The sequence below is a fragment of the Ceratotherium simum genome, chromosome 26 (genome assembly GCF_057802395.1).
Source record: "Ceratotherium simum simum isolate JZ-2026a chromosome 26, ASM5780239v1, whole genome shotgun sequence".
Classification (NCBI taxonomy): domain Eukaryota; kingdom Metazoa; phylum Chordata; class Mammalia; order Perissodactyla; family Rhinocerotidae; genus Ceratotherium; species Ceratotherium simum.
In genome coordinates, this window is record NC_141925.1 from 41208410 (window position 1) to 41232892 (window position 24483).

General features: G+C 52.3%; 1 protein-coding gene across 4 annotated transcripts in view; it reads left to right on the forward strand.

Annotated features, from left to right (window-relative positions):
• The first annotated feature begins 348 nt into the window (after positions 1–348).
• Positions 349–24483, forward strand: part of COL26A1 (collagen type XXVI alpha 1 chain) — a 181202-nt gene continuing 157067 nt past the window's right edge. Inside the window, exon 1 of one of the 4 annotated variants that reach the window (XM_087417691.1) lies at positions 349–644. In XM_087417691.1, coding sequence (XP_087273817.1) covers positions 487–644 — 158 coding nt within the window. In that variant the 5' untranslated portion in view covers positions 349–486. The remainder of the gene's footprint in view (positions 645–24483) is intronic. The other 3 variants (XM_087417690.1, XM_087417689.1, XM_004442174.3) reach the window with 3 other exon arrangements.

Here is a 24483-nt window from a genome sequence, read left to right on the forward strand (position 1 = left end):
GTACTACCTAATACGGAGGCCAGTGGTGTGGAGATGAAACATGTTTGCCCGGGTGGAACTGCCAGGCACAGGGTGGGTGCTCCACAGGCGTTTGCGGGCTCGAAGAGGGTTTGCTTGGTAAGGTTGTAAAGGGCGTGTGTGCAGAGTCCCAAGCGCAAGGTCTGGCTTTCGAGGCACGCGGGACCTCCTGCAGAGCTCGAACCGGATGTCAACGGCCACCGCCGCCTCCTCGGCCCCGGACCGCCGAGGGTTAATGAAAAAGCCCCACGCCCCCTTTGACGGCGCAGAGCCCACCTCGCCCAATTTGAAAAGGCGGCCCGGAGAGGCGTGGGCGCCCCCCAGACTCTTCGCGCTCGGAGCCGGGCTCCGCTCGCTCGCCAGCTCGCCCGCTCCGCTCCCGGCGGGGGCCACGGGTTCGCGCCGGTCGCCCCGCGCTCCGACGGTCCTCCGCCCGGGACTCCGGGTCCCCGCGGCCGGCCGCGCAAGATGAAGCTGGCCCTCCTCCTGCCCTGGGCGTGCTGCTGCCTCTGCGGGTCGGCGCTGGCCACCGGCTTCCTCTACCCCTTCCCGGCCGCAGCCCTGCAGCAGCACAGCTACCCCGAGCCGGGCGCCGGCTCTCCGGGCAGCGGCTACGGGAGCCGCCGGTGAGCAGCGAGGGGAGGCGCGGCTGGGGGCGCGGGGGTGGGGTTTGGGGCGGTGGAACTGGGGGCTAGGGACGCAGAGCGATCGAGGACCGGGGGGCTGGGGACGTGGGGGCGACGGGGCTGGGGACGCGGGGCCACGGGGCTGAGGGCGCGGGGTGGTCGGGGGCCGGGGCCATGGACTGGGGGGCCTGGGGGCGCCAGGCGGAGGGACTGAGGTGCGGGGCTGGGACAGCGGTGGTCTCTGGCCGCGCCCACCCTCTCTCTTCCTTTCCTTGCTCTCCAACCCTTCGCCCCTTTGGCTCCCGGCTCCGCGTGGAGGTGGCTCAAACCTGCGGCGGGGGCGCGCGGCGGGGGCTCGGTGGCTCGCGGGGGCTCGGTGGCGGCGTCCCGGGACGTTGACCGGCTCACGTGACCCCGCCGCGCTCACCTGCGCGGCCGCGGCTTTGTGTTGGGGAGCAGGTTCCGGGGTTGCCAAGGCCGTGCGTCCCGGTGCCCCGCCGCTCCTGTCGCCCGCCCAGGGACACTGGAGGGAACAATTCCGTTCGCTCTTCGGGGCTGGGGCCTCGGAGGAGCCTCGGCTGCGGCTCCCCAGCCACCTGGGGACGTGGAAGCGGCTCGGCTCGGATGGATCCACGATGGGGTCGGAGAAGCAGCGGGGTCCCCGCGGGACCCACGGCGGCCTCCTCATGCACCGGCAGGTGGCGCCCTGGCCACCCCGGGACGGGGAGGGCTGCGTGTCCTCACCGAGCGGTTGCATTCCCCCAGAAAACGCGAAAGCACGCAAATAAAAGTTGCCAAACGCCTCGTTTGCTGTAACAGCTCTCTAGAACACACAACCTGCATTCGTACTCTCTCTCTCTCTCTCTCGATCCTAAAACCACTCCAGGAGTGCTGTTAGAGTATTATCTTTCCTTTAACCGAGGAAACAGAGGCCCAGAGAGAGGTCCCCAAGTCGGTGGCAACTCAGGCCTGACCTCCTGTCTTCTTTCTGCAAACCCCGTGCTGTCTACGGCACACTCTGCGAATCGTTATAGAGGAAAGCCAGAGACAGCTCTTCTCTTCCTCCCCCTCGAGATATATATATATATTTTAAAGCTTTTATTTATTTATTTTTACCCCCAAAGCCCCAGTAGATAGTTGTATGTCATAGCTGCACATCCTTCTAGTTGCTGTATGTGGGACGAGGCCTCAGCATGGCCGGAGAAGTGGTGGGTTGGTGCACGCCTGGGATCTGAACCCTGGGCTGCCAGCAGCGAAGTGCAGGCACTTAACCACTAAGCCACAGGGCCGGCCCCTCCCCCTCTACCCAGATGAATTCTGGCAACGTCTTATAGCCGGGAGACAGGGATGTTTTGTGCTGGGAAGAATGTACATTTAATGGCTGGATAAGGCGAGACTCAGAAAAGCATAAAAGTGCTTCTGGAAAACTTTGCATACAATTTTATTTCCCTCATTTTGTTTGGAAATACTTGCCAAGGCTTCTATTAGTATTATTCTCCAAACACCCACAGTAGTGTGGCCTCTGCATGCTTCCACACGAGAATAGTCTAAAAAGGAAGCTTTTCAAGTTGCAGAATGATATGTGTAGCATGATCTCGTTTATGAAAAACAGTTCTGATCTATACCTACGCATATTTATGCCCAGGAAAAAAGTTTGTAGGACACCATTTTCGACAGTTACCCATGTGGACAGACCTGGAGTGGGACCAGGGGAGAGAGCAAGAGAGGACTCCTATTTTTTTCCTCTGTCTGCTTGTGTCTGGTTTACATGTTTTGCAAGGAGCATATATTCACATATTGCTTTTGTAATTAAAAGGTGTGGGAAGGAAAAAAAAGGCGGCTCCTGCAGCCTGGAAGATGCATGCTGAGAGGAGCCAGTGGTGAAGTCTGTGAAGGGAGTGAGAGAATGGGGACCGGGCTTCTGGCGTTCGGTGGGCTGGAACTTGGGGACCTCTGCAGGAATGTGGAAGGGATGTTTTTAGCACAAATAAAAAGAGGCCCAAACAAATGTGGTAATCTTCCAGAACTCTTTCCACCAGGATGGGAGGAGGGAGAAGGTCTAATTGGTTCAGGAAGGATCTGGGTGAATTTGGGGAAAATGGATTTCCAAGTAGGATACTAGGCGGTCTTAAGGAGGCTTGGAGCAGGTTCTAGATGCTTGAGACGGATGCTTTGGAGTGTAACTGAGCCCTTCTGTGGAAAGCCCAGTGTGGGCATTCCAAGCTAGAGCTGGCCTGGGTGTCATACGTTCCTGTGTCTCATGAGCTGTCAGTCACAAGTGGCCCATGTCCCTGAAATTCAAGAGCCCCAGGCTTGGGAACAGTGTATGGCACAGTGCTCCTCACAGCTTTAGCTCCATACGTGTGGTTACATTGGCTTGGTCTCCACCGATGGGCAAAGCGATGGAGCTGTTTCTTGACAAATAGTCTTCCTTTATTTCGTGGTGGTTGCTCTTGTTGGCGTCTGATTTTTGGATGTGGCTTGTGTTCTCCTTTCTGTGTGTGTGTGTGTGTGCGTGCGTGTGCATGTGTGGGGTGCTTGGGTCAGGTGTCTGGGTCTGACGTGTGCTGGGGGCTTGTTGCCTTACCCAGGGGTGCTCTGCTCTGGTCACCTCCATCAGAAGCCCAGGGTGGACCCTTCTGTTTAAGCTATTTTAGCAAAAAAGAGGACCCCAATTTCTTAGAGGGCTGTTTCCAATAGAATCTTGCAGCCTGCGTATGGACCACTAATGATTTTTGTCAGCCACAGAGCTGTTCAGATGCCAAATAAAAGTTGCAGGGAAACGCAGCATTAATTGACTGGGAGGGCTGCACGAGGACGAGGATGGAGCCCCTCGACTCCCCGGCCCAGTTCTTCCATTCCATCCTAGCAAGGGTAAAGCATTTGTGAAACTCTTCAAAGTATGCAAATCTCACTCATTTCCCTCGCTGCCTCCCTCCCTCTTTCTCTTCCTCTCTCCTTCCTGTCTCCTTCCCTCCTACCTTCCCCTCCCCACCCCCCTTTCACAGATGTGTATTAGGGGTCTTGTCTGCTGTCTCCTCCTCACCTCTATATCCCACCCTCAAGAGGCCAAAACAGCAGCAACCCATCAGGGCGTGGGGAGTGGGAGCTAGAGCTGGGGCCCCGCACGCCATCCTTGTTGCACAGCTCCCAGCTGGAGGAGGGAGAGGTTTTAATTTGGATAAAAGATGAAGTTTTAATATTAATTCTTGGAGTGTTCTTCAGACTAAGAGAAACCAGAAGAACTGTGGGACCTGCCCAGGTTTCAGCAGAGGAAGGACTGAATATGCCCTGGGGGGGCCGGAGACAAAGGACAAAATTGGTTTTGCTTCCCCCTGAAGAATGGCGCTCGTTCCATAAACCACTTACTCCAGCCGCGTTTCTACAGGTTATGAATCAAGCTAATGAACAGTTAAATAAGTAGGTTGTGTCCTCCAGCCTTGAAGAGCGTCCCTTCACAATGATCTGGAAAGCCATGTTCAAATGAGGAGGGCTTAGACGCCTGCTCTGGAAAATGGTGGCAGGGAGGGCTGGCCCTGGCCCACCGTCTACCCTGGATTCTTCCCACACTGTGAGGGGCGTCATGCACAGGGTTATGGACCCCTCAGCCTGCATGTCCAAGTTCAGACCACACCCCTTGGCCTAGCAGCGGGCACACTGGCTGCGGGCTCTGCCCTGGAAGGCGGGCCTGTGAAGGTGAGCCCTGGAAGTGGGCTCACAGCCATTTGGGCAGGGAACCTGAGCCCAGAGAGCAAGGTCTAGAAGGAGGCAGGGGCCTGGGTGAGCACATCCTCTTGGCCCCACAGACTCATCACCCCACAGGAGGGTCATGGCTGGAAGATTCCAGAGCAGAGTCCTCTCAAGTGTACGGCCCAGGGCAGGGCCCCTGGGCTGGGTCTAAGGACCACTGTTCCTCTCACCTCAGTGAGGTGGGGGCTTCGGGCTCTGTCCCTAACTCTTGTTGTGGACTTGCAAAGGTTACTTAACCTCCCTGAGCCCGTGTCCTGGTCTGCACACTGAGGACACCGTGCAGACGGGATGCTGCTGTGAGGCTCGCTGGGAGGGCACGTGTGCAAGGCGCCGAGAGCGGAGAGGGGTGCGCAGATGCTGGGTTTGCAAAACGCAGATCTGACCTCATTCCTCCTGGCCCACACCCTTTGGCCGTCCCTGCTGTGGTCAGGAGAGACTCTGCTTAGCCACGTGTGCTGGCCCTTCTCCAGTTGACACGGCCCCCTGTGCCGCAGGCCACCCCTCAGCCTCCAGCCCGGCTGACCGGCTGCTCCTGTGGGTCATTCAGGTGCGCTGGGTGCTCTGCTCCAGGTCACACCTTTAATGATGCTGAAACTAATGAGTGAGTGACAGTTTCTCCTGACCCCTCACCAGGTGAGGGCCTGTTCTGTCTTGGTGCTTTACCTGCGGGAACTGGTCATCCTCACCACGGCCCTCCAGGCCGCCCTCTCCCTCTCCTCCCCTCCCCCATTTTGCCATTATTCTGGGCACCCCGTCCAGGTGTGTGGCTCACCCACACCCAGTGTCACATTCTAGACCTCTTCCTCAGCCCCCCTCACTCTCCTTGGCTGCCCCCTCGCTCTTGCTCCCCCACAGGAACCTCATACAATATCTCAGCATCTTAAACTTGGAACTCACGCCCTTTTGCCCCCATCATTCACTCCATCACTTACTCGCTGGCGTAGGGCGCTGTAAGTGCCAGCCTGTGATGGGGGAACTGAGTAGCACAGTCTGTGACCAACCCAGCCACTGTCTGATGGGGCCCCATTTAGTTCTACAATGATCTGTCTTTCTCCTCCACACTGCTGCCCGATGGACACTTCTCAGCTGCAGTAGAGACCCTCTCTCCCCAGGTTAAAGCCCTGTGATGTCCTACTATCTCCTACATCCGCTTGGCAGAAAGGCCAACTCTTAGGTCAACTTTCACTGATTGGTAGGAGCTGCTCAGGTGAGTGTGTTAAGAAGGATTCTGAGGGCCGGCCCGGTGGCTTAACGGTTAAGTGCACGCGCTCTGCTACTGGTGGCCCGGGTTCGGATCCTGGGTGCCCACCGATGCCGCTTCTCCGGCTATGCTGAGGCCGCGTCCCACATACAGCAACTGGAAGGATGTGCAACTATGACATACAACTATCTACTGGGGCTTTGGGGGTTAAAAAAAAAAAAGGAGGACGACTGACAATAGATGTTAGCTCAGAGCCGGTCTTCCTCAGCAAAAAAAAAAAAAAAAAGAGGAGGATTAGCACGGATGTTAGCTCAGGGCTGATCTCCCTCACAAAAAAAAAAAAAAAAAAAAAAAAAGAAGGATTCTGAGGTGGAGCCTGAGTTCAGTGAGAAGGAGTGCCTGGACAATTGAGCGATGTCACTGTGAGTGGGGGACAGGAAAGTGGAGGCAGATGTGATGTATCTGCAGCCCCAGCCTTCATGGTAAAATCCACCCCATCCAGCATTATGTGTGAAGGCTGCCTTTGGAAAGCCCGTCTTCTGTCTCTCTACACCAGCTACACTGTGTTAGTTATTTCCATCATGCCTCTGTCTCTTTGTGTATGCTGCATCTTTTGTTTGGATTGCCTTCTCCTGCTGAATTAGACGCCCTGCTTTGAGCACCCAGAACACTCTGCTTACCTCTGTCTCAAGGTTTCTCAGCCTGGGCACTCTTGACATTTCGGGCTGGATAATCCTTTGCTGTGGGGCCGTCCTGTGCACTGTGGGATGTTTAGCAACATCCCCGGCCTCCACCCATTAAATGCCAGCAGCACACCCCCACCCCCAACTGTGAGAACCGAAAATGTCTCCAGATGCTGCCCAGTGTTCCCTAGGGGACAAAATCTGCACCCAGTTATGAGCCACTGTTTTCTCTGAAGCTGAATGTTTTGCTTTGGGGGACATTAAGAAATATTGTATTTAAAAATTTTTCCCTGGAACTTTTCAAGCCTACACACAAATAGGGAGTAAGATGAATCCTCAGGTGCCCTCACAGGGCTTTGCCAACCATTCCATTTTCCACACTTATTTCAGCCCCCCACGTGTTCTTTGTGTGTATGTAGGATATTTTAAAGCAAATCCCAGACTCATGTACATTTCACTTGTAATAGTCAGTATACACCTGATTCCTTACCCCCATGCCATCATCACATCTAACAAACTTAAAATCATTCCTTATTATTATTATTAATCGTTATTACTTATTATTGGATCTAAAATCTGATCCATGTTCAGATTTCTCCAATTGTCCAAAAAGCGTTTCTTTTTTGTCAGTTTAGTCAAATCTAGACCTAAATAAAGTCCATGTATTGGTTGTGTCTCTTTAGTCTCTTTCGTCGCAGGAGAGTCCTCTCTCCTTTAAAAGAATGCTTTTTCCCTATGCCATTGACTTGTTAAGAAAGGCCAGTTGTCCTGTAGAATGCCCATGTTCTAGATTTGGCTGGTTGCTTCCAACCATTACCAGGTGTAATTCATTTGATCTTCTACCCCCTGAATCTCTTCCATGTTGGAGATTAGATGTAAGCATTTGATTAGATTTAGGATGTCTTTTTTTAGGGGAGGCAAGAATTCTTCCTGGTTGGCCCAGTTTACCATATCTTATCAGGAGGTGTTATGGGCTGAATGCTTGTGTCCCCTCCAAATTCATATGTTGGTGTCCTAACCCCCACTGCGATGGTGCTGGGAGGTGGGGCCTTTGGGATGTAATTAGGTTTAGATGAAGTCATAAGGGTGTGGTCCCCGTGATGGGATCAGTGTCCTTTTAAGAAAAGGAAAAGACCAGAGCTCTCTTTCTCTCTGCCCTGTGAAGACACAGCGAGAGGCTGCTGCCTGCAAGCCAGGATGAGGGTCCTCACCGGAAACCAATCGCCGGCACCTCGATCTTGGACTTCCCAGCCTCTGTATCTGTGAGAAATAAATGTCTGTTGTCTAAGCCACTCAGTCTGTGGTATTTTGTTAGGGCAGCCCCAGCTGACTAATAGGGAGGATGTGACTTTTTTTGTCCTGGGGCGTTGGGAGTTAAACATTCACGAGAACACCACTGTCTGCAGGTTTCTTCTTCTCTCTCTTTTCCTTGCAATTTGTTTGTTGAAGCAACTAGGCTTCTATTGACAGACATGATGTTGTTCTAACCTTTTGTGTCACGTATGATGCCACACTATTTGTTATCATGCATTATTCATTTCATATTTTTGCAAATGAATCTTTAGGATACATTTTTTAAAGTGGATTTTCTGAGTTAAAAGGTAAATGCATGCATCATTCTACCAGATAGCATCAAATTTCCCACCATAGGAGTTATACCGTTTTGCATTCCCAGCAGCAGTTTTTCCTCAGGGCACATTTTAAAGCACCATTTGAGTGATGCTGGGTCAAATGGCCTTGCAGGGGTGAGAGCAGACTTCCCTGGCCTGTACCACCTGCGAGCCCGGGCCACTCTAACATTTGCAGGGCCTGAGGCAAGAGGAGAGATGGAGGCGCACCCACCATATGTCTAAATATTTAAAAGTTGTAAATCAACCTTGCAAACTGTTAAATGAAATATATTCTGTCATCGACCTTGGCAGACACACCCTTCTAATGACCTGGGGGGCCAGGCTTGCGTTTAGAACTCTTGGCTTCTTTGGATTTTGTGCTGGAACTCGGCAGTGCAGGGAGAGCCACCCTCCACTTCCCACCCAACACCTCGTCCCTAGTGGGGTCTTGTGAACACATTTGTGGGCTCTTTCGCCCCAGTCCACGCCCCTCCCCAACCCTGACAACTGCCACTTGGCTGTACCTCGAGCCCACCTGTTTGAGGAGGGAATTCCAGGCCCCTGGGTACCTGCGCTTGGTCTACAAGGGGGGCTGTGGGCTCTGGGGGTCATGTCCCCTTGGCCCCATGCTCTCCTCACCCTGTGAGGAGGAGCGTGGCTGGAGGGGGCCAGAGAGGGGCCCTCGAGAGCACAGCGCCCGGGGTGGGAGCTCCTCTTGCCCAGCGTTAAGGTCAGTTCTGTGTAAATGTCACCTCTGGGGAGACGTGGAGTGAGTCTCAGAGATGGAACGAGGATAGGAGCACCCCAGATCCTCGAGAGTTACATGGCCTTGCCCCAAACGTCCCAAGTCACAAACAGTGACAGAGTTAAACGGGTGCGTCCCAGTGTCGTCTTCCCTTCTAGTACCTCCCTGCGGTAACCGCTCTTCATCTCCCGTTGGACTGTGAGCACCCAGGGGGATGTCACCCGCCTGTTTGGGACCCAGCCCAGGGCTTAGAATAGAGTTGCACTCTGCCAGTTGTGTTGAGTGAACTGAACCACATCTACCAAGGACCCACCGAGGCCCTGAATCTAGAGAGGATGTGGGTCCCACCAAGTTCATGCTGCGGTCCCAGCAGCACTGGTCACACGGTCGCCCTGGACCTACAGACCCCTCTCAGAAATGACAAGGAGCGTCAGAAAGGGAAGGCTCCAGGGCTGCTCGTGGGGACTTGTTTCTGCTCTTGTAGAAACACAGCTATATTCTGGCCCAGTGTTCAGGGTTTTTACCCATTTTCAGGCTATTCTAAGAAGAGATGGAATGGAATTCAGAACTTGCGACTGCTTTTTGTTTTCCATCTAGAAACTCTGGCAAGTCAGTTTTGGAAAGGGTCTGATCCCTGATATGATAACACTGGTGGATCCGGACTCTTCCCTCCCCCTCCCCGCTTCATGTCTCCCCAGGCGGGGCCAGCGTCAGGGCCCGTTGCTCAGAAGGGTCCCCTGCTTGGGAATTATGCTTTGCATGCACCGTCTTGAAATTCTCAACGCTCATCTTTAAATTTGTGCTTTGTACGTGAAGTCTGAGGGGACAATGGAGCATACTCTGGGGACTTGAGCCTCAGCTCATGCCGTCCATTGTCCCATCTCTACCTCCTACCACCCCCCTGGGGTAGATTCCCTGCTGCTCACTCCCCACTCTCCGGCACCCCAGGACCACCTGGCCTCCCCCTCTCCACCCCTGCCCAGTGGCCACTGTCACCCTGCCTCTGGCTGGGGCCTGGGTGTTGGCTCAGGGAGGGTCGGGGCATGGTGACTGCTGTCCCTGCCCTGGGCTGGCAGTGCCATAGCGTGGTAAGTGGGTCACTCAGCAGGGGAGACCTTCTCGCCACCCGGATCCTAGTGTGTCCTGGGGCAGAGAGTGCAATACCGTTGAGGGTTGCCTGTCCACTATAGGATGGTGGGCCCTGGGGAAGGGGAGATGCCTGGCTTGACTCCCCTGCCCCCAGGCGGGGCCCCGTGGTTCCGTCCGGTGGCTGGTGGGAAGAGTTGCACACGTGTGCGCTCGCACACCTTGGGTTTGCAGGGAGGGGTCCAGGGCGCCTGTAAGGGTCTGCACTTGCTCCTCGAGCACTCCACAAGTGAAACAGTAGACAGATAACCAGAGAGAGACACCTCGGAAGAAAGGAAAAGAGCTTTGTATTTTAATACCTTTAATGGCACTTTTCTCCCAGCTTTTTTAACGGGGGGCCTGCATTTTCGTTTTGTGCTGCGCCCCACAAGTTCTTTTGCCGGCCTTGCCCCATGCTTTACTCCAGCATCTTCTGAACAGCAGGGTGCTGACTGGCTCTTCAGGATGAAGTGGGGAGACAAAAGAATGGGACATCCAGCCCCGGGCCTGACTCCGGAAGGCCAGGGCCTGGAGATGGGTGTTTTAGTGGCCTCCCCAGGTGGTTTTTCTGTGCAGCCAGGTTTAGCAAGCACTGTGTGGAGAACAGTTTTTTGAGATTCTTTCGCCATGACCCATAATAAGAAATACCTCTTATATGGTGACTGAGTATGCGCGCACACACACACATCTGAAACAAGTTTCACAAAATAATACTTACTGTTACCATATGTGATACTCTCTTTTTTATTGTAGTCTATCTAGTTCATAAAAAAGTGCTTGCCAAGACTCAGAAAATTGATTCCACAGCCCCTCTGGGTTAAGACCTGCTGTGGGAGACCCCATGCCCGGGGCGAATGCGGGGATCTCTTCATCTCCTCCTATCCCCTGCCTCGCCCTCCAGACTCTCTCTGACTCTGAAGTCTCTTTCTTGTTGTTTCAGCCGAGCTGAGGTGCTTGGCCTGTCCCCTCGTTGCCCCCTACCTCGGCTCCACCCTCTTCTGGGGCAGTCACAACCGCCCTTCCTTCAGGAAGTCTTCCTGGACTGCTCTGCCCACCTCCCTGTGGGCGGCCCCCTGCGCCTCCTGTCTCTGTGATTGCTTGTGGTTTTCATACTGACTACTCACTTCCCACTTTCCTTCCCTGTTGATGGCATAATTTCTCCTGTTTACTCCCCAGCCTGGCCCTGACCTGACCACCTGGGACAGGAGTGCGTGAGCCCGCACTGCCCGCTGCCCATGCCGCCTCTTGGGAATGTGAGCTTATCGGGACAGGCATTTAACCCCCTGACCTTCACCAAGCCCGCAGTAGGCAGGCTGGAGCTGGGCACTCAACCACGAGGTCAGGGGTGCTCTGCCCTGAGGCCTGCAGGGAGGCTCTCTGCAAACTCTGGGGGAGCGAGTGGTCACAGGGGGCTTGTCCCTGCCACTAGATCACAGGTTCCCTGATGCCTTACCTTCAAGAAGTTATTATTAAGCACCTACTGCATGCTGGGGGCTGGGGATAGTGAGGTGACCGAAGATTCAGAACCAGCTCCTGTCCTTGCTGAGCTCAGAGGCGGTTGGGGCAGACCCACGGGCAAGTGTGGAATTTGCTGTGACACTAATGAGGGGGCAGTGTGGGGTGGACAGGCAAGAGGCGTGTGAGCAGTTACTTGTCTAGGGGAGTGTGGGTGTGTGGGAGTTGGGGCATCTTTGTGTTTCAGTTTTCTCCTCTGTAAAATGGTGGTGTTCATAGTGTGTCCTTCACGAGGTGGTTCTCGGGCTTAAATGAGTTAATAATAAAGCGCTTAGGAAAACATGTAACGTGTAAAGTGCTAATGTGCCTTGCAAAGGGGGCAAGGAGGGGGGCTTCACAAATGTATGAGGCCACGGAATCCTGCTGTTAGGATGGTGTTCCAGATTCCATACTTTGGGAAACGCTGGCCTAGTGGACCAAGGCTACCTGCCGAGGACTTCCCAGAGGAGACGATGTTTGATGTGGGTCTTGTAGGGTGAGCAGGAGTGTTCTTGACGCCGATGACTGGGGAGGGCGTTTCAGACGGACAGAGCAGCCACGTCCTGGCTCAGCAGTGGGGCAGAGCCTGACGTGTGCGTTAGTGCGGCTGAGTTCAGAGTGGCTGGCCTGTGGCTCCAGGCAGGTGGGGCAGGCTGGCCCTTTGGGGCCTGAGTGCGAAGCCCCTTTTCTGCCACCCGAAGGAGCTTGCGCTTTATGTCAAGGCATGGCCATAGTGGGTCCTGTGCCGGCTTTGCTGGCGCGGAGGAGACGGGCAGAGGAAGGAGAGCGGAGGAGGGAGGCCCGGAGTCGGCCGAAGCAGTGGGCCTGCGCCGCGGGGAGAAGGGAGCTGAGTCTGTACGGTGGTAGCGCCTGGCCACCTGGTGGGCCGCCGTAGGCAGGGACGGGCTGCAGGCTGCGGCTCCCGGCTGTCCCAGTGCTCAGACGGGACGCCGGAGCCAGCTGCTTTGCTCCTTGGAACACTGCAAAGACTGCCGTGTTTTCTCAGCTTTGAAAAGGCGGCAAAGCACAGCGTCGCCGCACCTCACGTTTTTGTACAATTTTTCCTCCATGGGGCCGAATTTTAGCATCTCGCACTGGGCTTGCACACATCGGGTATTCAAGGGCTGTTTGTTGAGTGAATGAATGAACAAATGCCTGACCTCTCGCCTCTGGGATACTGAGTATTACATGGTGACTGAGGACTCGCACATGCGGTGTCTCTGCCCCCATGCAGTTCTGCTGTTCTCACAGGGCCTTGTCTGCACTTTGTCCCCACCAGGCCAGCTCTGGAAGCCACTTTTAGAGGAGCCACAGAGGCCACCTGCTTTAGGGGGTCCTGCTTCTTCCTTTGAATTAGTACACGAAATGGCCTCGATATGAATATCTGGCAAGGCCTTTCACTAAGGCCCCAGGGTTTTCTGAATCTCCTCTCCCTTCATCCCCAGCTCCTCTCCTCCATCCCAGCTTGTCTGCTATTTTAAAATCCATTCCCAGAGAAACAATTCCTACGGCAGTAAGAACCCTGCTGCAGGCTTCTCTTGGTTTGAGCTCGTCTGCCACTTCGTTGCCGCCCCAAGAGTGTGTGAGCTGGCCCCTGACCAGCTCCGCCTGGGGCGGGGGAATGGAGTAACAATAACTAACTGGGAGAGGATTTTCGGGAATCCTGCAGCCGATGCCGGGAGGTACACACGCGCACTGTTCTCCTCTCCCGGGAGTCGGGGTCCTCAGCCTCCCTTGCCTGGGGTTCCTTTTCTTGCCTCCCAGAGACCCAGGTCTAGGCGTTTCTTTGGTGGCCTGTATGAGACCACCTCGAGAGGAGCTGGACCCAGTCCAGGTTAATTCTGTCACACTCGGGAGAAAGGCGGGGCGCCCACCTCCTGCACCTCTCTGTCTGCCCACCCCTAGCTGCCTCCAGAGGGATCTGCACGAAGGCCAGAGCTGGCTGTGCTGCCTGTGACCTTTGCCAGCTCCCCCTGCCCGGTATTTCTAGAACTTGTTGCATCAGGTGTTAACAGAAGTTGTGAGAAGCAGCTTAGGGAGCGCTTATGAACCAAGCTTGAGTTTCCTTAATACAGAGGGAGGGTGTGAAGAGCAGGCTTTGGAGCCAGGTTGCCTGGGGCTGATTCCCAGCTCTGGGTGGCCCTGACAGAGTCAACGGACCTCTCTGTGCCTCAGTCTCCTTGTCCGTAAAATGGGGATGATCTTAGTATTTATTTCATCAGGTTGTTCTGGGGCTTAATGAGTTAATGTTAATAAAAGGCTTAGAACAATATTGAGCAAACGCTCTATGCAGCCATGTAAATTGATGAAGGCTTTCCCAGACAGGGTGTGTGCTGACAGGCCTTGCATAGCTTGGGAAATGGGGAGCCTCAGAGACGTCTGAGGCCTGGGATCCTTTAAAAGGGAGCCTTTCCTTAGGATGGTGTTCCAGACTCCATACTTTGGGAAATGCTGGCCTAGGGGTCAAGGTTAGGTGTCTCAGCAGTTTACAGTGCCCTTCGCCCTCCTGAGCTCTCTCCCAGGGTCATTTCCAACCTCACCCCGCAGTCGCCCACCCTCGTGCTGCGGGGGAACCAGAGAAATACAGACGAGAGGGTCCTGTCCAGTTTCTGAATCCCTGGGGACCCTAGCCAGGTTTCCAAGGCTGCAGGTGAGCGGTGGGGGCCTGTCTGTCTGCGCAGCTGAACCTCAGCCACTGGAGGGGGTGAGCACAGAGCGTCGCCCCCAGAATGCAATTGGGGAGCAGGCCGGAGAGTCTGGGGGCCTGAGATGCCCATGGCGAGGTCAGAGGCTGAAGAGCTCTGACGAGCTTCGCATCCCAGGGGGTGTGACAGCTGAGGGAACCCCATGTGGCCCCGGAATGGGGGAAAGGCTTCTCTGGCAGGTGTCTCCTGCAGCGGGCCTGTCGTGACTCACAGGGGGACCCACAGTCCAGCCAGTACTTCTCTTTGTAGACTCACAAGTAACATGAAACTAATGGCATTGGGCCGAGATCAAATGATTAAATGTGTTTGTGAAATATGCAGACTAATTATTACTCAGCGTGTTCCCGCTCACTGGATGAGGGCCCCGGCTTTGCAGCTCCCTGCCCCGACTCCCACCTCTCAGAACAAGACTGGGGGGCCACCAACACTCAAAGGAGGATGGTCGCTGCTGTGTGTGCATGAGTGCGTGTGTGTGTGTGTCAGTTGTTTGCACCCGTGACTGGCTGAGGTTTGCAGCCCAAATATTTTATGTCTTTGTTTGGAAGCCCCCCACCCCTTCCTTGTTCTGAAACGACAGGGACTGTGTGGCGTTGGCTGAGAAAGCCCCCCAGTTCCTCGCGCTCAGCAGGGCAGCAGAGGGTCTGCCCTGCTTGGAGCTGCCGTGAAAGGCTCAGGCTTCCCTCCTCCTGGGGAGCAGCCTCTGGAATGAGGCCCCACGGTCCCTGTAGGCCCCCGAAGGTGCCGGGGCCTTCCGCACCCCTGTCTCCCTTGGGAAGCCTTTGCGGAGAAGGTGGCAGTTGCCTTCTGGTTTGGCTTTGGCTGTCTGCGCCCTGGCCAGTTGCCTCTGGCGTCTGGCATTTTTGTCGTGCCTGCTCCCCTGGAAGGGCTTCTGTGGGGACCAGCACTTCTCTCTTCCTGACCCTCTGTGATTGACTTGGCCACACGGCGGATTCTCCAGATCCGAGAGGTCTCAGCCTGTCTGGACACCCACTATTTCTGGGGCGATGGGCTCCTGGGCTTCCTCAGGGTTTGCCAGGCTCTTCCTCTCTTTTGTCCCATGGCTGATGATGACAATTAGCTCAGATCCCGAAATTCTTCACGCAAGAGCCCTGAACATGTGTGCCTTCCTGGAGAGGCAGCTGAGCAGGCAGGAGAGACCCCTACATCAGGGGCCCGGAGGGAGCTCATCCAGACCCCGCCTAACCTGCTCCTGTCTCTCTGGGTTCTCTGCTCACCACCAGCTGCCTTTTAATCTCAAACTGCTTCCTGCCTCAGGGCCTTTGCACTGCCTTGATCAGTCTTTGCTTTCTCTTGGCTTAGCTAACTCCTGCTCAAATCTCAAAGACAGCTTAAACATCATGTCTTCAGGGAACCTTTTGCCATTCCCCAAGGTTAGGTCAGGTCCCTTTGTTAAATGCCCTTGAGCTTGCTCTTGGACCTAGAGGCTCATGATAACTGTCAGTCAGTCCTATAACCAGCTGACTGATAATTAGTTAATAGTTGTCTACTGTGAGATTGTAAGTTCTGCGAGGGCAGGGATCCCATCCATCTTGTTTGGCACTGAATCTCTAGGTTCTTGCAGAGTGCCTGGGTCACAGAGAAGACCCAGGAAAGGACTGACCACTTTGCAAGCTGTATTGGTTTCACGTTGCAGCTGAAACAAATGGCCATAAACTTCGTGGCTTAAAACAACACAAATTTATTATCTTATGGTTCTCAAGCTCAGCAGTACAGAATAGATCTCACTGGGCTGAAAGCTATTCAAAGGACTGGTCCTTCTGGAGGCTCCAGGGGAGAATCCATTACCTTGTTTTTTTCTGGCTTCAGAGGCTGCCAGCATTCCTTGACTTATATCTCCTTCCTCCATCTGCAAAGGGCATCCTCTAACCTCTCTTTCCAACCTTTCCTCTCTCTCTGACTCTGATCCTCCTGCACCGCACTCCCCCATCCTATAAGGACCCTTGTGATTAGGTTGGGCCCACCCAGATAATCCAGGATCACCTCCTTACCTCAAGATCCTTAATTTAATCACACTTGCAAAGTCCTTTTTGCCAAGTAAGATAACACGGGTTCCAGGGATTGGGATGAGGACATCACTGAGGGTCCATTATTTAACCCACCACACAAACGGAAATGAAAAGAGAGAGACACAGCAGACTTTTGGGGCCTTGGAGAGTTGGGTTGATCCTAGATTTCAAACAGTATTAAGACTGAAAGTGGCTTTGAGCATCAAAAGCCTGTTAAGAGTCAGCCTTGTGTGAAGAGTCATATTAAGAGCATCATGGCCTTCCCACCAAAATTTTTACATAGGCTTTGAGGTAGGGATTTAACTTTAGTTCTTCCCCACCCTCAACTTCTATTGAATAATCCATCCTTTCTCAGTAATTTGAAATATGACTTTTGTGATATACTAAATTTCCCTATATGCATGGTCCTTTTTCTGAACTCTTACTCTGATCAGGTGCCAAAACCACACTATTTTCATCACTATGTCTTTTTTTTTTTTTTTCTCGCTGAGGAAGATCGGCCCTGAGCTAACATCTGCCAATCCTCCTCTTTTTGCTGAGGAAGACTGGCCCAGGGCTAACATCCATGCCCATCTTCCTCTACTTTATATGGGATGTCTGCCACAGCATGGCCTGACAAGTGGTGCGTCAGTGCGCGCCTGGGATCTGAACTGGTGAACCCTGGGCCGCTGCAGCGGAGCATGTGCACTTAACTGCTTGTGTCACTAGGCCGGCCCTGTTTTTTTTTTTAATACAATACTTTTAATGAAACCCATTTGCCGTTTCTTCCTTTCTTTTTTTTTTTTTGAGGAAGATTGGCCCTGCGTTAACATCTGTTGCCAATCTTCCTCTTTTTTTTTTTTTTCTTTTTTCTCCCCAAAGCCCCAGTACATAGTTGTGTATCATAGTTGTAGAGCTGTAGCTCTTCTATATGGGACGCCATCTCAGCATGGCTTGATGAGCAGTGAGTAGGTCCACACCCAGCATCCAAACCAGTGAACCCCGGGCCGCCAAAGCAGAATGTGAGAACTTAACCGCTACATCACTTGGCCAGCCCCATCACTATGTCTTTATCGTATGTTTTGTTAGCTGATATAGCAATTCCTCCTTCGCTGTTCATCTTTATAAAAATAGTCCTAGCTGTTCTACATTTTTCCTTTAGGGTGAGTTTTAGAATCATTTCTTTTAGTTCTGTAAAACATGCTGTTGGGATTTTGATCTAGGCTGTGTTGACTTAATGGATTAATAGAATCAATGTTTATAATTTTGTGTGTTTTTCAGGAACAAGGTATACTGCTTCATTTATCTAGATCTTGTTCAGTTTATTCTCAGGCATTTTGTAGTTTTACTGCTATTGTGAACGAGTTCTTTTTGTTCCTTGACATTTGTAAAAGTTTATGTCTGGCAACTAGGAAAGCTGTTGATTTGGAGCATGTTGATCTTATATCCAGCTACCTTCATGCATTTAAAAAAATTATTTTGGGGCCAGCCTGGTGGTGTAGTGGGTAAGTTCACACGCTCCACTTTGGCAGCCCGGGTTTGTGAGTTCGGATCCCGGCCGTGGACCTACACACTGCTCATCAAGCCATGCTGTGGCCGTGTCCCACATACAAAATAGAGGAAGATGGGCACAGATGTTAGCTCAGGGACAATCTTCTCACACACACAAAAAAATTATTTTATTGGTTTTTAGGTGATTTTCTAAGGTTTTTGGTTTTTGGGGTAGAGAATCCTATAGGGTCCCAATGTGTGTGTGTGTGTGTTGGTCATTGTCTAAGTGAAAACCCTGGTTGAGCTGGAAGGATGGCGCTTCATCTTTCTTACAAAGGTGACAGGTCGCGGGCTCTGAGGAGAGAGAAAGGAGGTCTGGAGAGTGGATGATGGTTTGGTCCCACCCAGAGTCGCCTGTCTGCTCCTTCTTCTCTCCTCCTCCGTGTTCACTCTGAAGAGAGGCAGATGGTGTGTAGATCCAGGACATGGTTAAAAGATGACGATATCTTTGCCTTGATTCTTGGTTTATAGATAGGATATTTTTTGGAGTCAGAGGACCCTGGATTCACCCACCTTTCCCTCCCCTGCCTCGCCCCATTTATTAAAGAAAGAGCCTGATAATGGACTGTGGATTATAGACTCCTCGTTATTCTGAGCCAATCATTCTGAGTTGAGGCTCAATTGTTTCTGCCATTATCCCCCGCTGTCCCCCACCCTCCCATCAGCAACTCCTTATTCTTCCTGAAAACAGCCTTGGACCTAGACCGTGAGCGGTCAGCCTGTTTGGTCTTTCTCTTTCCCCCACCAGAGGCCAGCATCTGTCTGAGGGGTCTGAACGCTGAGCTGGGAGTGGGGAGCGTGTGAGTTTCCTTCCTGCCCTTGCCTGCCTTGTCCTATGCTGGGAAATGCAATTAAAATGAAAACCAAGGGCCATCTTGATTAGCAGAGCTAAGAACACAAACCTACATCCTTCCACACAGGTGTCCCAGGTAGACGGTGCCCCCCTAAAACCGCAGGTGGCCCAAAGCATTCCTAAGGGTGAGAAAGCAGGGTTTCAGACGGGCATGACAGTCTTATAGACTGATGCCAGCCGTCTTTCAGTCCAGGTGTTGGCTGTCCAGTCACCTCCTACGGGCTGGGGCCTGCCGTGTACGCTGACTCTGGTCCTTCTGTGTCTATTGGGGTGCTTGTGGGGGGATCACAGAGACAGCCAGGACTGAGTTACAGCTGTGTCCCCGAGAATACAGAGGGCCAAAATCGTGAGTGCCTAGGATTTTGGGCCACCCTAGCAGGGAAGCTTCGGGGGGTCTGGGATTGTCTGTCTGGATTATCACTGTATCCCTGGCATCGATACAGAGCCAGGAAGAGGTGACACGGCCAAGTAGGCTCGTGTGGGGTGGGCATCTGCCAGCTGGGAGTAGGCGGGCGGGTCTGTTTATGAAGGTGCAGCCCAGTTGGGCTGTGGTAGGTGGGCCCAAAGGCAGAGACCGAATCCTCAGAACTGTGGAGTCAGGCAAATTTAGGTCAGAATCTTGGCTTCCCCTCCAGCTGTGGGCAAGTTACTGTCAACTTACATCAGTTTACACATCTGTGAGATGGGACTAATCGCAGCCAGTTCCTGTGGGAGCATTAAAAGAGCCGTGTGAATGAGGGCTGTGTGCTGCACTGGGAATCCAGTGTGAACAGTGGCCCCTGGAGCTGTTCGTGCTGCACTCCGGATTGTGTAGCACTGGTCGAGTGTCCGCCGTGAGCAGCTTTCCCCTTGTCCTGTCTGGCTGGCTTCATTCTTGTTTCATGCGCTTCTTCTGCAGCTGGGCTGCAAGCCCCTTGGGGTCAGGAGCCCAGCCGACCCCGAGATGGCTTTGTCTGCCCGGCAGGTAACCCAGGGCTGAGCGTGGAATGTGGGCTGAAACAATCCCTTATTGATTCAACCACAACAGGACCAAGCAGGACACCGCTGTGTTTACTCTTCAGGCCGAGAAGTCCAGGTCAGTCCGGAGCTCATGAGCCTGGGGCCGCCTTCTCACCTGGAGTGACCCGGGGAGTGAAGAGAGAGCCAAGTGGACCCCAGTGCTGTGTGAGGGTCCAGGCAGCTGCGTGAGCAAGGGGTTTGGCAGAAAAGCCCAGTTTTCTGCCTGGCTGTTGGCAGGGAGGCCGTAGTGCTGGAAGTGGTCCGCCTGCTGGCCTGGGGCAGCTGCACGTGGGGACAGCTGCCTCAGCTTTGGACACGGGATCTGCTCCCAGATTAGTAACAGAGCCTGGCCGTGCCCGTGGGGAGCGCAGAGGAGCTTGGCTTACCGCGCCGGGAAATTTGCCTGCCTGCTGACAGTGGGTGGGTAGCCTGCAGGACGGATGGGCTCTGGGGGCCGGGGGTGTCTGGGCACGGCAGCCCACCACGGGCTGAGCCACTCCCCACCCCCGGGCTGCAAGCTGACCTTCCCAAGGGCCTCGTTCCTTCCGCTGGACCCGAGACCGGCAGGAGCTGATCTCCAAGAATCATGTGAAGAGTGGGGAATGGGAACCAAATGTTGGTGGCAGGTAGAGAAAGCTGATGGAAGCCTGTGGCCCAGCAGGCCTGGGGGCGAGGGGGCGGGCTCGAGCTGCAGTGGCCAGCACACATGTTTAGGTGAAAGGGGCCTGACTCGTTTTTTTTTTAAGTTGATTTTTTTCCTGATTATATTTATTATAGATCATTTGGAAACTATGCAAAAGTGGAAAGAAAGAAATTATTTATAATTCCATGTTTTTAAGTTTAAATTTTTTTATTCTTTTTATGGTGGTAAAATACACGTTACATAAAATGTACTGTCTTAACCACTTTTACGTGTACAGTTCAGTGGCATTAAATACATTCACATTGTCCTGCAACCATCGGCACCATCATCTCCAGACCCTCTTCATCTTGCAAAACAGAAACTCTATACCCTTTACACACTAACTCCCAGTTCCCCCTCCCCCCAGCCCCTGGCAACCACCATTCTACTTTCTGTCTCTACGAATCTGACGACTCTAGGGACCTCATATCAGTGAAATCATACAGTGTTTGTCCTTTTGTGACTGGCTTATTTCACTCAGCATAATGTCTTTAAGTTTCATCTAGGTTGTAGCATGTATCAAAATTTGCTCCATTTTTAAGGCTGAATAATATTCCATTGTATACATACCACATTTCATTTACCCATTCCTTCGTTGAGGGATACTTGGGTTTCTTCCACCTTCTGGCTATTGTAAATGATGCTGCTATGACATGGATGTACAAATATCTCTCTGAGTCCCTGCTTTCAATTCTTTTGGGTATATAGGCAGAAGTCGAATTGCTGGATCATATGGTGGTTCTATTTTTAATTTTTTGAGGAACTGCCATACTGTTTTCCATAGCGGCTATACCATTCTGCATTCCCACCAAAAGTGCAAAAAGGTTCTAATTTCTCCACATCCTTGCCAACACTTGTTTTTTTTAATTTATTTTTATGTTTTTTGTTTTTATTTTTCGTGAGGAAGATTAGCCCTAAGCTAACATCTATTGCCAATCCTCCTCTTTTTGCTGAGGAAGACTGGCCCTGGGCTAACATCCATGCCCATCTACCTTTACTTTATATGGGACGCCGCCACAGCGTGGCTTGACAAGTGGTGCTTTGGTGCGCGCCCGGGATCCGAACCTATCAAAGCCTGGGCCGCCGAAGTGGAGCACATGCGCTTAACTGCTATGCCACCAGGCCAGCCCCTATTTTTTATTTTTGATAGTAGCCATCCTAATATGTGTAAAGTGGCACCTCACTGTGGTTTGGATTTGCATTTCCTTAATGATTAGTGATGTTGAGCATCCTTTCATCTGTATACGACCTTTGGAGAAATGTCTGTTCAAGTCCTTTGTCCGTTTTTAAAATCAGGTTGTTTTTTTGTTGCTGTTGTTGAGTTGTAAGTGTTCTTTGCATATCCTGGATATTAACTTCTCATCAGATATATGATTTGCAATATTTTCTCCCATTGCGTGGGTTGCCGTTTCAATCTGTTGATTGTGTCCTTTGATATACAAAAGCTTTAAATTTTGATGCAGCCCAATTTATCTATATTTTCTTTTGTTGCCTGTGCTTTTAATGTCATATCCAAGAAATCATTGCCAAATCCAGTGTCATAAAGCTTTTGCCCTGTGTTTTCTTCTAAGAGTTTTATTATTCTTTTAGGTCTTACATTTAGGTCTTTGAGCCATTTTGAGTTAATTTTTGTACGTGGTGTAAGGTAAGAGTTTAACTTCATGCTTTTCCCAACGCCATTTGTTGAAAAGACTATCTTTTCTCTGTAATTCCATTTTTTCGGTTGTATTGAGAAATAATTGATATATATCACTGTATAAGTTTAAGGTGTACAGCATGATGGATTGATTTACATATATTGTGAAACGATTACCACAATAGGTTTAGTTAACATCCATCGTCTCATATGGATACAATAAAAAGAAAAAAGTTTTCTCCTTGTGATGAGAACTCTTAGGATCTACTCTCTTAACAACTTTCCTATATATCAGTCAGAAGGGTTAGTTGTAGTCATCATTTTGTACATTACATCCCTAGCACTTACTTATCTTATAACTGGAAGTTTATACCTTTTGACTGCCTTCCTCCAATTCCACCCCCTCCCCCCGTAACAGCAAGTCTGACCTCTTTTTCTATGATTTTAGTTTTTGTTTTAGATTCCGCATATAAGTGAGATCATACAATATTTTTCTTTCTCATCTGACCTATTTCACTTAGCATAATGCCTTCAAGGTCCATCCATGTTGTCACAAATGGCAGGATTGCCTCGGTTTTTTTATGGCTGCATAATATTCCATTGTATTTATATACTACAACTTCCTTATCCATTCATCCATCAGTGGACACTTAAGTTATTTCCATATCTTGGTTATTGTAAGTAATGCTGCAGTGAACATGTGGGTGCAGATATCTTTTTGAGCTAGTGTTTTTGTTTCCTTTGGATATATTCCCAGAAGCAGAATTGCTGGATCTTGTGGTCGTTCTATATAATTCCATTTTTTTGTGTGTGAGAAAGATCAGCCCTGAGCTAACATCCATGCTAATCCTCCTCTTTTTGCTGAGGAAGACTGGCTCTGAGCTAACATCTATTGCCAATCCTCCTCCTTTTTTCCCCAAAGCCCCAGTAGATAGTTGTACTTCATAGTTGCACATCCTTCTAGTTGCTGTATGTGGGGCGCGGCCTCAGCATGGCCGGAGAATCGGTGTGTTGGTGCGCACCCGGGATCTGAACCCGGGCCGCCAGTAGCGGAGCGCGCGCACTTAACCGCTAAGCCATGGGACCAGCCCTATAATTCCATTTTTGAGAGGCATATTTCTTTTTGGTCTTTGCTCTGTGTGTGCTTATTTATTTATTTATACTTTGCAGAGTTGAGGTCACAGGCTATATTAAGGAGGAAGGTCACTATATTTAGTCTGAGCTCTTGCCTTTTCTTTTAACACATGTACCCAGGAGTCTCAATGGAGTGGTCTCCATTCATTCCATAGATATTCCAGACGCCCACGGTTGACCAGGGACCGTGTCAGTTGCCGAGTGGGCAGAAATGATTCAGACAGGGTCACTGCCCCCAACGTCCAATAGAGGAGAACAAACGAACAGTGGTCACAGAGGTCTGGAGTCACACATTCTGGACAGAGGGATATGAGGAGACAGAGGTACCCAGGAGCGCTGGGGAGGCTTCACTCTGGAGGAAGAAGAGGCTAAGAACGGGGAGTGAGCAAAAACCCAGAGAGGGCATGGGAGGGGGCCCAGCACTGCGTGGCCAGGGCTCTGAGAACAGGAGGTGGGAAGCAAGGGTGGAGGTGAGCGTGGCCCCTGAGGGAGGGCCTGCCCTGTCAGCTGGAGGAGCTGTGGATCATCATGGGCCACAAGGAGCCTCTGGAGGCCTGGAAGGAGGGAAGTGATGTGGGCCAGATGCAATGCTCAGTCACAGGTGCAAACTGGGGGGGACAAAAAGCAAGCAATGGGAAACTGACGCCCTCGCCCCTCCTCCACAGCAGGTCTGGAATTCCTGGAGTGAGGTCCTTGTCTGCACTTTGTTCCCACCAGACCGGCTTTCCAGAAGCCACTTTAAAGAAGCCAAGGAGGCCACCAGCTTTGGGATCTTGCTTCTCCCTTTGAAGTGGGAGTGGGCGGAGAAGAAAGAGTTTTCCAGAAAATTCCTTGAGACAGCCTCAGTGTAAATATCTGGTGAAGTCTCAGAGATTGGGAACTGCTTCTCTGAGGCTGGGAAGCTGAGGGCCTGCTGCGGGGGGCTGTCCCGGGGTCTGGCTGTGAGGGGAGGGGCGCTTGCAGACAGGCCTCCCACAGACCCTCCGAGCTCTGCACCCCTCTGTCCTCCCCACGTGGCTCAGGGCTCCCTCGGGAGAGCATTCCCCTCCTCAGGTCTCCCCTCTGGCCTGCGCCCTTTGCCCCACCCTGCCTCTCTGGCCTGACCTGCTAAGGAAAGCCTTCTGTGTGGAGGCCAGCGCTGCCTGGCCGTGGTAAAGGGAGACTCGGGGGGATGGGGCAGCGGAAGGAAAGGGGGAGGGGGAGCCGAGCCCTCAGAGCTGGAGCAGATGGCGAAGAAAAACACGGGCTTGTTTGCCTCTCTGGGGGTCCGGTCCTAGCACAAGATGGGAGTTTCTCTGGCCTCGGGAGTTTGCTTACATACAAGCGCATGTGGGAGTGTAGTGGGGCGTGGGTCACCCCCTTTTTGCTGGAAGCGCTGGGGCCTGATGGGGTTTCTGTTGCTGTTTACCTTCCTGAGGGCCTGACTTTGTCTGGGCTGTGAATTCATCTCACGCAGGGGCCGTGACGCACACCCAGGCCCTGGGTGTCCCGGGTGTGTCAGTGTGTGTGAGTGCAGGGCCTGTGGAGTGAGGGCTGGACCAGGAGATTTCAGGAGGAGAGGAGAGCCTTCATCTTCCTCGTCAGTCCTCGTAGGTCTTCTCCAGGACTCTTCGGGAGGGAGCCGTCTCTGCATTTGGACCCAATTTTAGAGGCCTTCCAGATTCT